The following is a 14,214-nucleotide window of genomic DNA, read 5'->3' as shown; positions in this document are numbered from 1 at the left end:
GTGACTACCTCATGAAGCTGGTTGAGAGAATGCCAAGAGTGTGCAAAGCTGTCATCAAGGAAAAGGGTGGCTACTTTGAAGAATCCCAAATATAAAATATATTTTAATTTGTTTAACACTTTTTTGGTTACTACATGATTCCACATGTATTATTTAATAGTTTTGATGTCTTCACTATTGTCCTACAATGTAGAAAATTGTAAAATTAAAGAAAAACCCTTGAATGAGTAGATGTGTCCAAACTTTTGACTGGTACTGTAGCTGTCTGTACAGGTTATCTATGTCTTTATACACAGAGTTCAAATTATGAATTGGTAAATAAAATATGACTGTATACATGTTAGATAGGTTTTCTTAATCACATTTCAATTGTATAAATGTTACAAACAGGCCTCATATCTGTGATGAGGCAGATCATGATGTTGTTGTTACACAGTATTTTAAAGATGGTTGTCAATGGTAATACAAGTTTTGTTGACTGATATAGTCACTTACAACTTGTACCCAGAAAAAAGAATACAATGATATTATCATGTTTTTAAATAATGTAATTATGTGACAGATGGAGATATACAGGTATGATAGGCAGTCAATTGGTTCTGAAAGGACATATTTAGCTTTTTAAAGTTATCGTGTACTTGCCGTATGACAGTTGTGGTGCATTGAAATCCAGGTTTAAGATATCCCTGTCTATATGCACTGGAATTCACTAGTTGTGTAGTAAAAAGCTTAAATGTTTGAATTAAAACAGCTCAGTTAATTTAATACCAGAGTTGGGGAGTAACGGATTACATGTAAGGGATTACAAAAAACTATAACCCGTTACGTTACAAGCAAAAATATTGCAATCAGATGAGATACTTTTGGAAAAACTAGATGATTACTTCAAACAGGATGATTGCGAAAAAAATATTTGACACTTCTCTGTTTTCTCAATGACATTCACATCATCATTGAAAAAAAGGCGCACATTTAAATTTGTTCCACCTGAGCGAGTCTGACCACAAATCAGAGTCCACTATGATGACACACCAAACGTGTTTGATGGATCTCAGGAAAAGAGCAGGAATGGGCTTTTGTAGGCTACAGTCCAAGCTATGTCTTCCAATGGTGCAACTGCTGTCGGTATCCATAAATGATTACATTTGAATAAACGCTTGGAGGTAAGGATGACAGCCGTGGTGTAGTCTATGGCGATACGGATATAATTTACTATTGATATCTGCATAGCGCATTGATGTGAATCACACTGCTGCTTTGTCATTTAGCTATTTGCGCCTTACGGATTGTGGTTGTTGTTGGATGGCTGTTCACAAATTTAATGTATATTTGAACACAATAGTGGTTGAATTCAACAAGTTTAAGCTGCCTATCAATCATTGCTTTTGAAACCAGTGGATCGCCAGTGAAAAATGCGCTCTTGCAACAGCTGCATAGTGCTGATCCCAGCATATGGAATAAAAGTGGGGCTTTTATTAATCAAATTCATGCTGATAAAAAAAATACATCCATAGTCCTAATGGACACATGCTCGAACTGGCACACTTTTGATAGACTTAAATGGGGCAATCTGTAGTTAATACATCCATTTTGGGATTTATATACTAGATCTATTAATGTAAAGATATAATTTAATCATATTATTATATGTTGTACAAAGCAATGGGTTAGAAGAAGCCTTCAGAACCAACCCATAAAGTAAAATGTTAAATCCATGTATGGCCAGTTATGTAGACTTTAACATGGATTTATCCTGCAACAGGCATTCACAGGTTGATGAATTCATAATGTTTTACCCATTCCATTTTTATCTTCAGTTCAACTGTAAAGACCTTGTAGTGTTTTTTATTATTTTTTACCATAGAATGTTATTTTGTGACGGTATTATAACTATATGACAAAATACATGATGCCTTTTCATCTGTACCGCCTTGTACTGCAAAGATGGCTAATGTGTTTCACCTTACAATGTGAAGATGAATAAAATGTCAAGGTTTCTTTTTTACATTGCATTGTACTGTGCTTTATTTCAATAAGAGCAGACGTTAACGTACAAAAGGACATGCAACCTTAAACTGTAGGAGATTAACTGTAAATGTGGCAGGATGGCTTCTGGTAAACCCTTATGTCAGGAGGAAAAATATAACATTTTGTTAACATTATTTCAGAGGTCTTCCCCTGTCACACTCTGACACTTTGCTGGCTAAGTCAATATTGTACAAGTTAAGTGAATGAGCAAACGAGATGGTTTGTTATCTTCATTTTACTGTCCTGAGTTATAACTAAGCTGTGATTATGAAGATGAAGCCTACAATCAAGATGAGTATTTCTCAATAATTATGCTATTGTAACATGGATGATAACCAATGGCCATAATGGTATCCAATGTTTCTTTATCAAGGACAGGTTAACCCTGGCTAAAGATTTGGAGTGACATCTCAAAACCAGTTTAAACTGCTTGTTGGCTGTTTTTTAGTGTCTGACCACTGGGCATAGACGTCAATTCAATGTCTATTCCAGGTTGATTAAACTTAATTTTATTGAAAGGATGTGGAAATGTTTTTGGTTCAACCAGTGTGTGGCCAGTGGGTGACGAATGATACAAGCTGTTGCCTACGTGGCAGTGCATCGTCAGGATAATTAGTAGGTGTGTTTCTTCAGGCTGATAAAAGGTCATAAAGTAATTGCAGATAGAGGTGAAAGGAAGCAGGCGCCTCACTTCAAAGCTTTTCCAATATTTCCTCTTGAGTAAAGAAGAAATGTCAGTGATATCTTCCCCACTATTAATGCCTTTTATGATGGGTTACGGACTAGGCATTTCATCATAGGTGGACTCAAACAACTCTTTTTTCCAGCATGTTGTACGTAGCCTATCGCTGCCCCTTCCTCATTTCCCTCCATTTCTCACAATAGGCCTACTATGAGTTTGTTATTGTGGTCCAATATTTGGAGTAGTGTTATCTTACAGGCATGTTCAGGAGCATGGAACAGCGACAATTCAATATAGGCTATGGTCTATAGTTGAAGTCGGAAGTTTACATACCTTCAAACTCTTTGCTTGACATCATGGGAAAATGTAAAGAAATCAGCCAAGAACTCAGAAAAACAATTGTAGACCTCCACAAGTTTGGTTCATCCTTGGGAGCATTTTTCAAACACCTGAAGGTACTACGTTCATCTGTACAAACAATAGTACGCAAGTATAAACACCATGGGACCGCGCAGCCGTCATACCGCTCAGGAAGGAGAAGCGGTCTGTCTCCTAGAGATGAACGTACTTTGGTGCCAAGTGCAAATCAATCCCAGAACAACAGCAAAGGACCTTGTGAAGATGCTGGAAGAAACAGGTACAAAAGTATCTATATCCACAGTCAAATTAGTCCTATATCAACAACCTGAAAGGCCGCTCAGCAAGGAAGAAGACACTGCTCCAAAACTGCCATTAAAAAAGCCAGACTACGGTTTGCAACTGCACATGGGAACAAAGATCGTACTTTTGGGAAAATGTCCTCTGGTCTGATGAAACAAAAATAAAATTCTTTGGCCATAATGACCATCGTTATGTTTGGAGGAAGAAGTGGGAGGCTTGCAAGCCAAAGAACAACATCCCAACCGTGAAGCACAGGGGTGGCAGCATCATGTCGTGGGGGTGCTTTGCTGCAGGAGGGACTGGTGCACTTCACAAAATAGATGGCGTCATGAGAAAGAAACATTAATCTTGGTCGCAAATGGGTCTTCCAAGTGAACAATGACCCCAAGCATACTTCCAAAGTTGTGGCAAAATGGCTTAAGGACAACAAAGTCAAGGTATTGGAGTGACCATCACAAGGTCCTGGCCTCAATCCTATAGAATATTTGTTGGCAGAACTGAAAAAGTGTGTGCGAGCAAGGAGGCCTACATCCTGACTCAGTTACACCAGCTCTGTCAGAAGGAATGAGTCAAAATTCACCCAACTTATTGTGGGAAGCTTGTAGAAGGGTTCCCAAAACGTTTGACCCAAGTTAAACAATTTAAAGACAATGCTACCAAATACTATTTGAGTGTATGTAAACTTCTGTCCGACTGGTAATGTGATGAAAGAAATAAAAACTAAAATAAATCATTCTCTCTACTATTATTCTGACATTTCACATTCTTAATGATAAAGTGGTGATCCTAACTGACCTTAGACAGGAAATTCTTACTAGGATTAAATGTCAGGAATAGTTAAAAACTGAGTTTAAATGTATTTGGCTAAGGTGTATGTAAACCTCTGACTTCAACTGTATCTATTTATCATTTTTCTGACAAGTCCCTTGAAGCCTTAAGAAGATCACTTGTAAAGCAAGCGTTCAATTCAATGGGCTCAATCTGTGTAGTGTAGGAGTCAGCAAGGCGGCCCGCAGGCCAAAACCGGCTTGCGAGTTATTTTATTTGGGCCCCAAAATATTTGAGTAAAAAAAATGTTTTACTGAGTTAGAGTTCATAGAATGAAATCAGTCAAATCAGGCCAATGCATACATTTCACATGACTGGGCAGGGGTGCAGCCAAAAGCCTGGGAGGCTTTAGGCTCACCCACTTGGGAGTTAGGCCAACTCACTGGGGAGCCAGGACCAGCCAATCAGAATGAGTTTTTCCCCATAAAAGGGCTTTATTACAGACAGAAATACTCCTCAGGATCATCATCTGTTCGGGTGGCGCAGGTAAAGAAGCCGGATGTGAAGGTCCTGGGTTGACGTGGTTACACGTGGTCTGCGGGTGTGATGCCGGTTGGCATACTGACAAATTCTCTAAAACGACATTGGAGGTGGCTTATGGTAGAGCAATTAACATTCAATTCTCTGGCAACAGCTCTGTTCAACATTCCTGCAGTTAGCATGCCAATTGTACGCACCCTCAAAACTTGAGACATCTGTGGCATCGTGTTTTGTGACAAAACTGCACATTTTAGAGTGGCCTTTTATTGTCACAGAACAAGGTGCACCTGTGTAATGATCATTCTGTTTAATCAGCTTCTTGATATGCCACACCTGTCAGGTGGATGTATTATCTTGCCAAAAGAGAAATGCTCACTAATAGGGATGTAAACAAATTTGTGCAGATAATTGAAGAGAAATAAGCATTTTGTGTTTATGGATAATGTCTAGGATCTTTTTATTTCAGCTCATGAAACATGGAACATTCCACTAGATGTTGGAACATTTCTGCATTGATTAGCTTCCATTCAGCCACAAGAGCAATAGTGAGGTCAGACACTGATGTTGGGTGATTAGGCCTGGCTAGCAGTCGGCGTTCCAATTCATCCCAAAGGTGTTTGATGGGGTTGAGGTGAGGGCTCTGTGCAAGCCAGTCAAGTTCTTCCACACCAATCTTGACAATTACTTCTGTATGGACCTCGCTTTGTGCACGGTGGTATTGTCATGCTGAAACAGTTCAGCACTTTCCCCAAACTGTTGTCACAAAGTTGAAAGTACAGAATTGTCTACAATGTCATTGTACACTGTAGTGTTAAGATTTCCCTTTACTGGAACTATTGGGCCTAGCCCGAACCATGAACAACAGCCCCAGACCCTTATTCCTCCTCCACCAAACTTTACAGTTGGCACTATGTATCATGGCAGGTAGCGTTCTCCTGGCATCCGCCAAACTCAGATTCATCAGTCGGATTGCCAGATGGAGAAGCATGCTTCATCACTCATGAGAACAGGTTTCTGCTGCTCCAGAGTCCAATGGCAGTGAGATTTACACCACTCCAGCCAACGTATGGCATTGCGCATGGTGATCTTAGGATTGTGTGCGACTGCTCTGTAATGGAAACCTATTTCATGAAGCTCCAGACGAACAGTTATTGTTCTAACATTGCTTCCACAGAGAGTTTGGAACTCAGTAGTAAGTGTTGCAACCGAGGACAGACGATTTTTACACGCTACGCGCTTTAGCACTCGGTGATCCTGTTCTGTTAGCTTATGTGGCCTACCACTTCGCGGCTGAGCCGTTGTTGCTCTTAGCCATTTCCACTTCACAATAACATCCCTTACAGTTGACCGTGACAGACCTAGCAGGGCAGAAATTTGACAAACTAACTTGTTAGAAAGGTTGCATCCTGTGATGGTGCTACATTGAAAGTCACTAAGCTCTTCAGTATGGGCCATTCAACTGCCAATGTTTGTCTATGGAGATTGCATGGCTGTGTGCTCAATTGTATACATCTGTCAGCAACGGGGACCAATCCACTCCGATGAAAAGTGAATGATAGGCCTAAAACCTACACTAGGGGTGTAGGCCAAGTTGCCTATCCCTGGTGTCGGGTGTAAACCTATCATCTGAAGTCTGTGGTGCAATTGCACCATCTATTGGATAAAATGTGCGTATAAAACCTGGATTTAACGTTACATTATAGTAGGCCGAGGTTAACAGTTTTAGGCTGACAGGCTGACAGGCTGACAAGGATGAAATATCAAGTGTATCATAAATTATATTTTTTATTTAATACACATAAATGCATGAATGCTAATTGAAAATAAATCAAACTAAACCCAACACAATTCCTAATAGCATATTTAGCTGTGGGTATATCACACAAAAGACAAACCAAGAGATTCATTACAGTAGTAGGCTACCAAAATCACCATCTAAATACAATGAAGTGAGTTTTGATGATGATTTGTTGTTACAATGTAGCAAGTCCTGCAGCCTAGTCTCCCCTTCAGCCCGTGTAAGGATCAGATGTGTTCATTTATTTTAACATTACGTTGTTTGATTTGGTTAAATAAAAATGTGGTCATTTGGTCGTTATTAAAAAATATTTGGGGGAGTCCGTTTTAGGGGGAGTCTTGTTTCCATTCTGAACAGTAGAATGCGGGATGCACATTCAATTCTGCAATCGCCAATATACTTCTCCAACGAGAGAAGAAATGTCGCACCACCCGGAACTGTCCGCGAATTGCTCCAGGCAGGTTGGTTTGTTGTTTACAGGTTCTGTTATTATTTAGCAAGCATTTGTCTTGATAAAACGTTCAGAAAATCGACATGGAATTAGGATATATTACCAAAAAAAATCGACCCTGGAAATACTAATTCCATTGGCTGTGATTCTGAAGCCGCAGTGGCGTGCAGCTAGCCTCAGCTTCACGAGTGCAGCGCTGTCAAAATCAGCAATTATGAGAAATGTATACATGTTTACAAGGCAATGTTTTCAAGATATGTATTTTGTTTAGGTCACTGCTGTTGCTGTCTGCTAGACTAGAGAATACAGTCAATTGTGTGGCTACAGTGTATGACTAATTGCCGATGACCTCAGCGATGTCTAGTGGTAATTGTGGTATTTCGCACGTCCTTCTACGGTCTTGTGATGCTCTCCAATCCATTTTTTTTGGACCACGAATATTTCTGCTGTGTTGTTTAATCCCGACATTTATGTGGTATTCATACAAATTTTAGTGGCCAAAATGATGTCTGAAGAAAGTGAGCCCATGAGGCACATTGCTCTTGGGTCTCCTTCTCTGGAACAACCAGCGGCTGGTCACTGGTTCCCTGGCCCTCCCCCGCCCGTCTACTCCTGCACTCTGACTCCTGAGCTGGTGGCCAAGGCCCGGGAGGAGCTACAGGAGAAGCCAGAGTGGAGGCTGAGAGACGCACAGGCCCTGAGGGACATGGTGCTGAAGGAGCAGCCTAACCTCCGGACCAGGCTGGACGATGCCTTTCTCCTGCGCTTCCTACGGGCCAGGTAAAGCATGATGCACTACAGTAACTACCCATAATGCTCTCTGTACAATGATCCAGGAAACTGGCCTTAAGCGTCTCACAGTAGGTCGGATCTAGGATCAGGTCCCCCTGTCCATAAAATCATATTATTGTGATTTGAATGGCAACGCTGAACCTATATCAGCACTTATACTCTAAGGCACTTTATGAATAAGGGCCCTGGTGTCATCTTATTGAAGATGTTCTATCTTGAAGCTTACATAATGATGACCTGTCCCGTCTCCTTGTCCATCCAACAGGAAGTTTGACTATGACCGTGCCATGCAGCTGCTCCTCAACTACCACACCAGCCGGCGGGCCTGGCCCGAGGTCTTCCAGGACCTGAAGCCCTCCACGGTCAAACATGTGTTAGACCTGGGCTTCCTGACTGTTCTGCCCCATCCGGACCTTAATGGATGCTACATCCTCTGTCTTAGACCTGGTCAGTGTGTTAGCTCACACTATCTACTGTTATTTTATGTCCTAGAAGGGTTTTATGTCCTAGAAGGGTTTTATGTCCTAGAAGCACTCTAACTCATTTTTTTATCTTTATTTGGAAATACTTTATATGAACACTGTCTTCATAGAAGAATAGAATAATACTTTATATGAACACCCTCTTCATATAATACTTTATTAATCCATACAAGACGGAAATTGGTTGTCTGCTTTACCTAAACCGGCATTATAAGTGCATTTACTTACTATCCCTTATGACCTATGTATAATGCACTATAATGCATGACATAGGCACTAATAGCTGCCCATAAACATCTATAATTTTTTAAATCTTGAAAACATGTCCGATAATAGCCTTGCTAAAATGGATTCAGATTGTCCTATGCTTGGCCTTTTTCAGAGTTACTAAATATACGTTATTTTACAACAGGAAAATGGAAAGCAAATGACTATCCATTTGAGGACAACATCCGGGCCGTTTACCTGACTCTGGAGAAGCTGATTCAGCCAGAGGAGACTCAGGTGAATGGGATCGTCATCTTAGCAGACTACACTGGGGTGGGCTTGTCCCAGGCATCCAATCCGGGCCCGTTCCTGGCCAAGAAGGTTGTCAGCATCCTTCAGGTAAGCCATCAAAGACCCTGTTATTGTTCTGTTATTTAAATTTTGAGATCGTCACCCATGACAGCATGATCAAAATACACTGAGGTCTATTTAGAATATGTATCTTATCAAATATGTTTTGTTGAAAACATAACACCCTCGAGATATGGCTTGTGTCTTCTGTCAATAACAGACATTTTAATGTTGGATTTCAGGATAGCTTCCCAATAAGAATCAAGGCTGTTAACATCATAAATGAGCCCCGGATTTTCAAAGGGATCTTTGCAATAATTAAGCCTTTCCTGAAGGAGAAGATGGCAGAGAGGGTGAGTTTAATTTCTTTGTCTTTTACATAATATGGAGTCTTTCTACATATCCTCCTTTTTCTGTACATGGTAACCTGTTAATTTGATCACTGCATTCAGATTACATTTATCTCGTATAACAGTTGTGATATGATTTCAGTGATTTTCAAAGTGTTTTAAAGCCATTATGAATAAACCTAATCAAATGAACATGGGGCAGAAGCCCTCTTGAAGTACCGTAGGATCCTTTGTGATTGTGTGACATCAGCCTAACATAATTCCCTTATTTTTTCATACAGTATGTTCTCCACGGGTCAGACCTGCGCTCTCTGCACTGCAAAATTCCTCAATCCGTCCTGCCAGAGGAGTATGGTGGAGTGGCCAGACACCTTGACATGTCAGCCTGGTCAAAGACATTACTGGACTCTGAGGAGGAGTTTATAGTGGAGTTCTGCCAGCCAGATCCTCTAGAGGGCGTAGTCCTCCCAGATTCCATGCTGTTTGAAGGGGAGCAGCCTGGTGGTGGTGCCAGGGATGACGACACCTTCAGGGGGCTACGCTCTCAGCTCTACTACTGTTACTGATAATGACCACCACCACCTCTCGCTACTATGAGGACACTAGCCTGGTCCCAGATGTGTTTGTGCTGTCTTGCCAACTCCTATGGTCATTGATGTGACATTGACCATAGTTGGTAAAACAGAACTAGATCTGGGACCAGACTGAGGACACCACTGTTTATTTTTCCCACTAATTGTTATTTTGACCAATCACATCAGATATATTTTTAGATCTGATTGTTTTTCACTAATTGGTCTTTTGACCAATCAGAATAAGGCTGCCTGTATAAACGCAGCAAAAGTTATTTAGTAGAAATCACTACAGGAAGAGCTAAAGAGATGTCTGGGCCCATATTCAAAAAGCGTCTCAAGAGTAGGTGTGCTGATATAGGATCTGTTTTTACCTTTGAGATCAAAATGAATATGGGGCCTACTACACTCCACATTGGCCAAGCATAAGGCAACTTTAGGTTCTGGTAAGGAAGCTTTACAGGAGCTGCTAATGCATGTATACTTATTTAGTAGTTTGTGCCTCTGTTTTAAAATGGCTCTGATTTCCATTGTAAGATTTATTTCCCATAGAGGAAGACGTTTGACTGTGCCCATTTGAAATGCCACTCACTTCCACTTTCTCCTTAATTTCTCAGAATACATGTACTGAGTCTCATCATTGGCATGGTGATATTCAAACACCATGTAGTTACAGAATACAAGTACCGAGGCTCTTCATCTGCATGGTGATATTCAAGCACCATGTAGTTACAGAATACAAGTACCGTGGCTCTTCATCTGCATGGTGATATTCAAGCACCATGTAGTTACAGAATAGAAGTACTGAGGCTCTTCATCGGCATGGTGATATTCAAGCACCATGTAGTTACAGAATAGAAGTACCGAGGCTCTTCATCGGCATGGTGATATTCAAACACCATGTAGTTACAGGACACATACTTTGCCTTAATCTATTTTTGATAATTATAGATATGCAAGGGGTTATGATTGGGGTTTAATTTGTATGTAATCATACAAGTATGCCACTTTTATCCAAAGCAACGTACAGTGCAGTGAGTGGATAGCGTACAATTGTAGCATGTGTATGTAATTCCAGCAGGAATTGAAACCCATGAACTTGCCTTTGCTGGCGCCATGCTCTTCCTGAACCACTCAAGACCTGTAATGTCTGAGTTACTGAGCGCCAAAGCCTACAGTGTACCTTCATGGCAGTGTACCTACATTATCATTCAAAAGTTTGAGGTCACTTTGAAATGTCCTTGTTTTTGAAAGAAAAACACTTTGTCCATTAAAATAATATCAAATTGATCAGAAATACAGTGTAGACGTTAGTGTTGTAAATTACTATTGTAGCTGGAAACGGTTGATTTAAAAAAAAGAGGGGAGAAAAAAAAGGAATATCTACATAGGCGTACAGATGCCCATTATCAGCAACCATCCTTCCTGTGCATGTTGTGTTAGCTTATCCAAGTGTATAATTTTAAAAGGCTAATTGATCTTTAGAAACCCTTTTGCAATTATGTTAGCACAGCTGAAATCTGTTCTGATTAAGGAAGCAATAAAACTGGCCTTTAGACTGGTTGAGTATCTGGAGCATCAGCATTTGTGGGTTCAATTACAGGCTCAAAATGGCCAGTAACAAAGACTTTATTCTGAAACTTGTCAGTCTATTCTTGTTCTGAGAAATGAAGGCTATTCCATGCGAGAAATTGTCAAGAAACTGAAGATCTCGTACAACGCGGTATACTACTCACAGCACAGCGCAAACTGACTCTAACCAGAATAGAAAGAGTGGGAGGCCCCGGTGCACAACTGAGCAAGAGGACAAGTACATTAGTGTCTTAGTGTAAAAAAAATGTGCTTTTAAAAAACGAGGACATTTCTAAGTGACCCCAAACTTCTGAATGGTAGTGTACCTACATGACAGTGTGACACCAAAGCAATATTGATGCACATTTGTTCATATTAATACTAATTTAACTAGTCCTGATCAGTTGTCACTCATGCTGATTTGATTTCCACCACTAGCATTGTAAATTGTGGATAGTTGTATGATATAAAAGTACTAACTACAGTATTACATTAAAGTTAACATAGCTCAAATTAACATGAACATGTTTTACATTTAATAGCTAGTATGTAGATGAAATTGCCATGTTTATGCATTGTTCTAGACAAGTTTGAATCCACAGACTATTTTGATATGTAACGTTACAGATAGATACAGCTACTTTGTGTTTTCTTTGCATTAACAACACTTAGGGCAGGTTTCCTGGACACAGATTAACCCTAGTCCTAGACTAAAAAGCATGTTCAATGGAAATTCGCCATTGAAATGACCTATGCTGTGATCTGGAAACTGGTCCATAATGTTTTGTTTTACCAGTTACAATCTCAACCCAGGGTACAGAAGCCAGCTATGGGGATACCCACCCAGCAACACTGGAGCTATGTAATTGTGCCAAATATTTGATTATTACCATGGACCATTTTGAGGTTAGGTTATATTGTGCAGATGAACTCACTCAATAGACAAAGAGTATACCAAACATTAGGAACACCTTCCTAATATTGAGTTCCTTCTTTAACCTGTCTCCTTCCCTTCATCTACACTGATTGAAGTGGATTTAACAAGTGACATCAATAAGGGATCATAGCTTTCACCTGGTCATTCAAAGTCATGGAAACAGGTGTTCATAATGTGTTGTATACTCATGAGTTTATATTGTATTCATTATTTTATGAAAGGCCAAATTGTCTAAAAAATATATATCTTGTCGTTAAGTTACATTCCACAATATTATATTGTAATTAGCTAATCCATTTATTCTTCTAATATGTCTAAGCATGTCTGCAGTCTCTTCATATTTTTGAGTAGGCCTCCATTGATCAATAGATGAATAAACTCATTTCAAATTCAAATGTGTGATTTGCAAAACCCTAGGCCTACATGTCCAGTACAGAGGATGGTTTCATTGGGTAGAATAGAACACAACACTATCTATTTAAGTCAATTCCCAGATTGCCCAGTAGGCTGCCGTTTAGGCTTTATGCGACTTGAGAATTAGGCCTAGTCGAAAGCTTAATTTTGTCACATTCTATTCGTTTTCATATTTGAAGTTATGAAGAGTTTCACGTTTCAGCGTGAGTGAAATGTGAGCCTGGATCACAAGACGATGTCTGATTGGCTGTGGAATGGCTAACTCCATTTTGGAAACAGCTGTTTGAAGACCTAACCTTCCCTCATTGTTTCGGGAGGTTGCCAGAGAAACATTCCCCGCTTTATGAGACTTCATCGCTGTAAGATTTACATTACGTGTGGCAGAAGGGCCCGGAAACTGAATTGGTGTTTGTTCCGATTGTAATTAAGTGGATAATTAAGGCTACCGAATCAAGGTTAGTCATTTGTCTTTTTGTTACACTATAACAATGTTTATGTGAAAATGACTGTTGCCGCGCAACCTCGGCGGATGCACATTTGGTTACGAGGGATTTGTTCTGATTTTGATGCAGGTCGTGTGTTCGTCAAACTTGCCAACATTAGGCACTTGAGTGACGTTGTATTCTGTTATTTACTCAGTGGAATGCCTATCTATACTTGAACAATGTAGGTGGTCTCGTCTGGTGGAATATAGGCTACTGCCTATCTATTCTGGGCGATTTGAATGTGACATTGGGACAAATTGGACTACTCCAATATTTTAACACCATCTTCCACGTTTTATTCAACCTTTTCAGTTTTGCGTATCAACAGATAGCCCTAGACAAGTTCAGCTAATTATCTCACTTATCAGAACAAATAAACTGATCTTACCAAATACTCAAATTTGGAAAAAAAAGATCACATTTTCTTATGCCTTTTACAATGGTCTTGACAGAGGGATTTCAACAAATACCCTTTAACTTAATCGTTGAAGGTCAGTAAGGATAGCTGTAGTCTGTAGGATAGGTGTAGGCTAGGGGTGTAGGCTATAGGCTAGGTGTAGGCTATAGCAGTTGTTCCCCAACTTTTTATAGTCCTGTACCCCCTTCAAACATTCAACCTTCAGCTGCGTACCAACTCACCAGGGTCACCGCACTCTCAAATGTTGTTTATTGCCATCATTTTAAGCCTGCCACACACACACACACTATACATTTATTAAACATAGGAATGAGTGTGAGTTTGTGTCACAACCCGGCTCATGGGAAGTGACAAAGAGATCTTAGAGGACCAGGGCACAAATAATAATAATCCATTTTGCTCTTTATTTTACCATCTTACATGTAAAACCTGATTTGTTAATTGAAAATTGTGAATAACTCACCAGAGGTTAATGAGAATGGTGTGCTTGAAAGGATGCACATAACTCAGCAATGTTGGGCTGTATTGGAGAGAGTATTGACACGTTTTTGGGCATATCCACACATTCTGTGCCTGTATTTAGTTTTCATGCTAGTAAGGGCCGAGAAGCCACTCTCACACTGGTACGTGGTTGCAAAAGGCATCAGTGTCTTAACAGTGCAATTTGCCAATGCAGGATACTCTGAGCGCAGGCCAATCCAGAAATC

General features: G+C 40.1%; 2 protein-coding genes across 2 annotated transcripts in view; both read left to right on the top strand.

The window, feature by feature from the left end:
- Window positions 1-6,793: 6,793 nt before the first annotated feature.
- LOC124022995 (alpha-tocopherol transfer protein-like) lies at window positions 6,794-11,004 on the top strand. The gene is made up of 6 exons (XM_046337602.1): window positions 6,794-6,937; window positions 7,422-7,707; window positions 7,985-8,166; window positions 8,614-8,807; window positions 9,002-9,112; window positions 9,391-11,004. Exons 1-6 carry the CDS (start codon window positions 6,838-6,840, stop codon window positions 9,673-9,675), a joined length of 1,158 nt encoding a protein of 385 aa, XP_046193558.1. The 5' UTR covers window positions 6,794-6,837; the 3' UTR covers window positions 9,676-11,004.
- Window positions 11,005-12,761: 1,757 nt separating this feature from the next.
- The window catches only part of LOC124032216 (cAMP-dependent protein kinase inhibitor gamma-like), a 35,551-nt gene continuing 34,098 nt past the window's right edge, over window positions 12,762-14,214 (top strand). Inside the window, exon 1 of the mRNA XM_046344460.1 lies at window positions 12,762-13,059. The gene's annotated coding sequence lies outside the window, so the exon portion shown is untranslated. The remainder of the gene's footprint in view (window positions 13,060-14,214) is intronic.

The sequence above is a fragment of the Oncorhynchus gorbuscha genome, linkage group LG03, assembly GCF_021184085.1.
Source record: "Oncorhynchus gorbuscha isolate QuinsamMale2020 ecotype Even-year linkage group LG03, OgorEven_v1.0, whole genome shotgun sequence".
Taxonomy (NCBI): Eukaryota; Metazoa; Chordata; class Actinopteri; order Salmoniformes; family Salmonidae; genus Oncorhynchus; species Oncorhynchus gorbuscha.
Note: the sequence above shows the minus strand (reverse complement) of the source record. Positions and strands in the feature narration are given on the sequence as shown.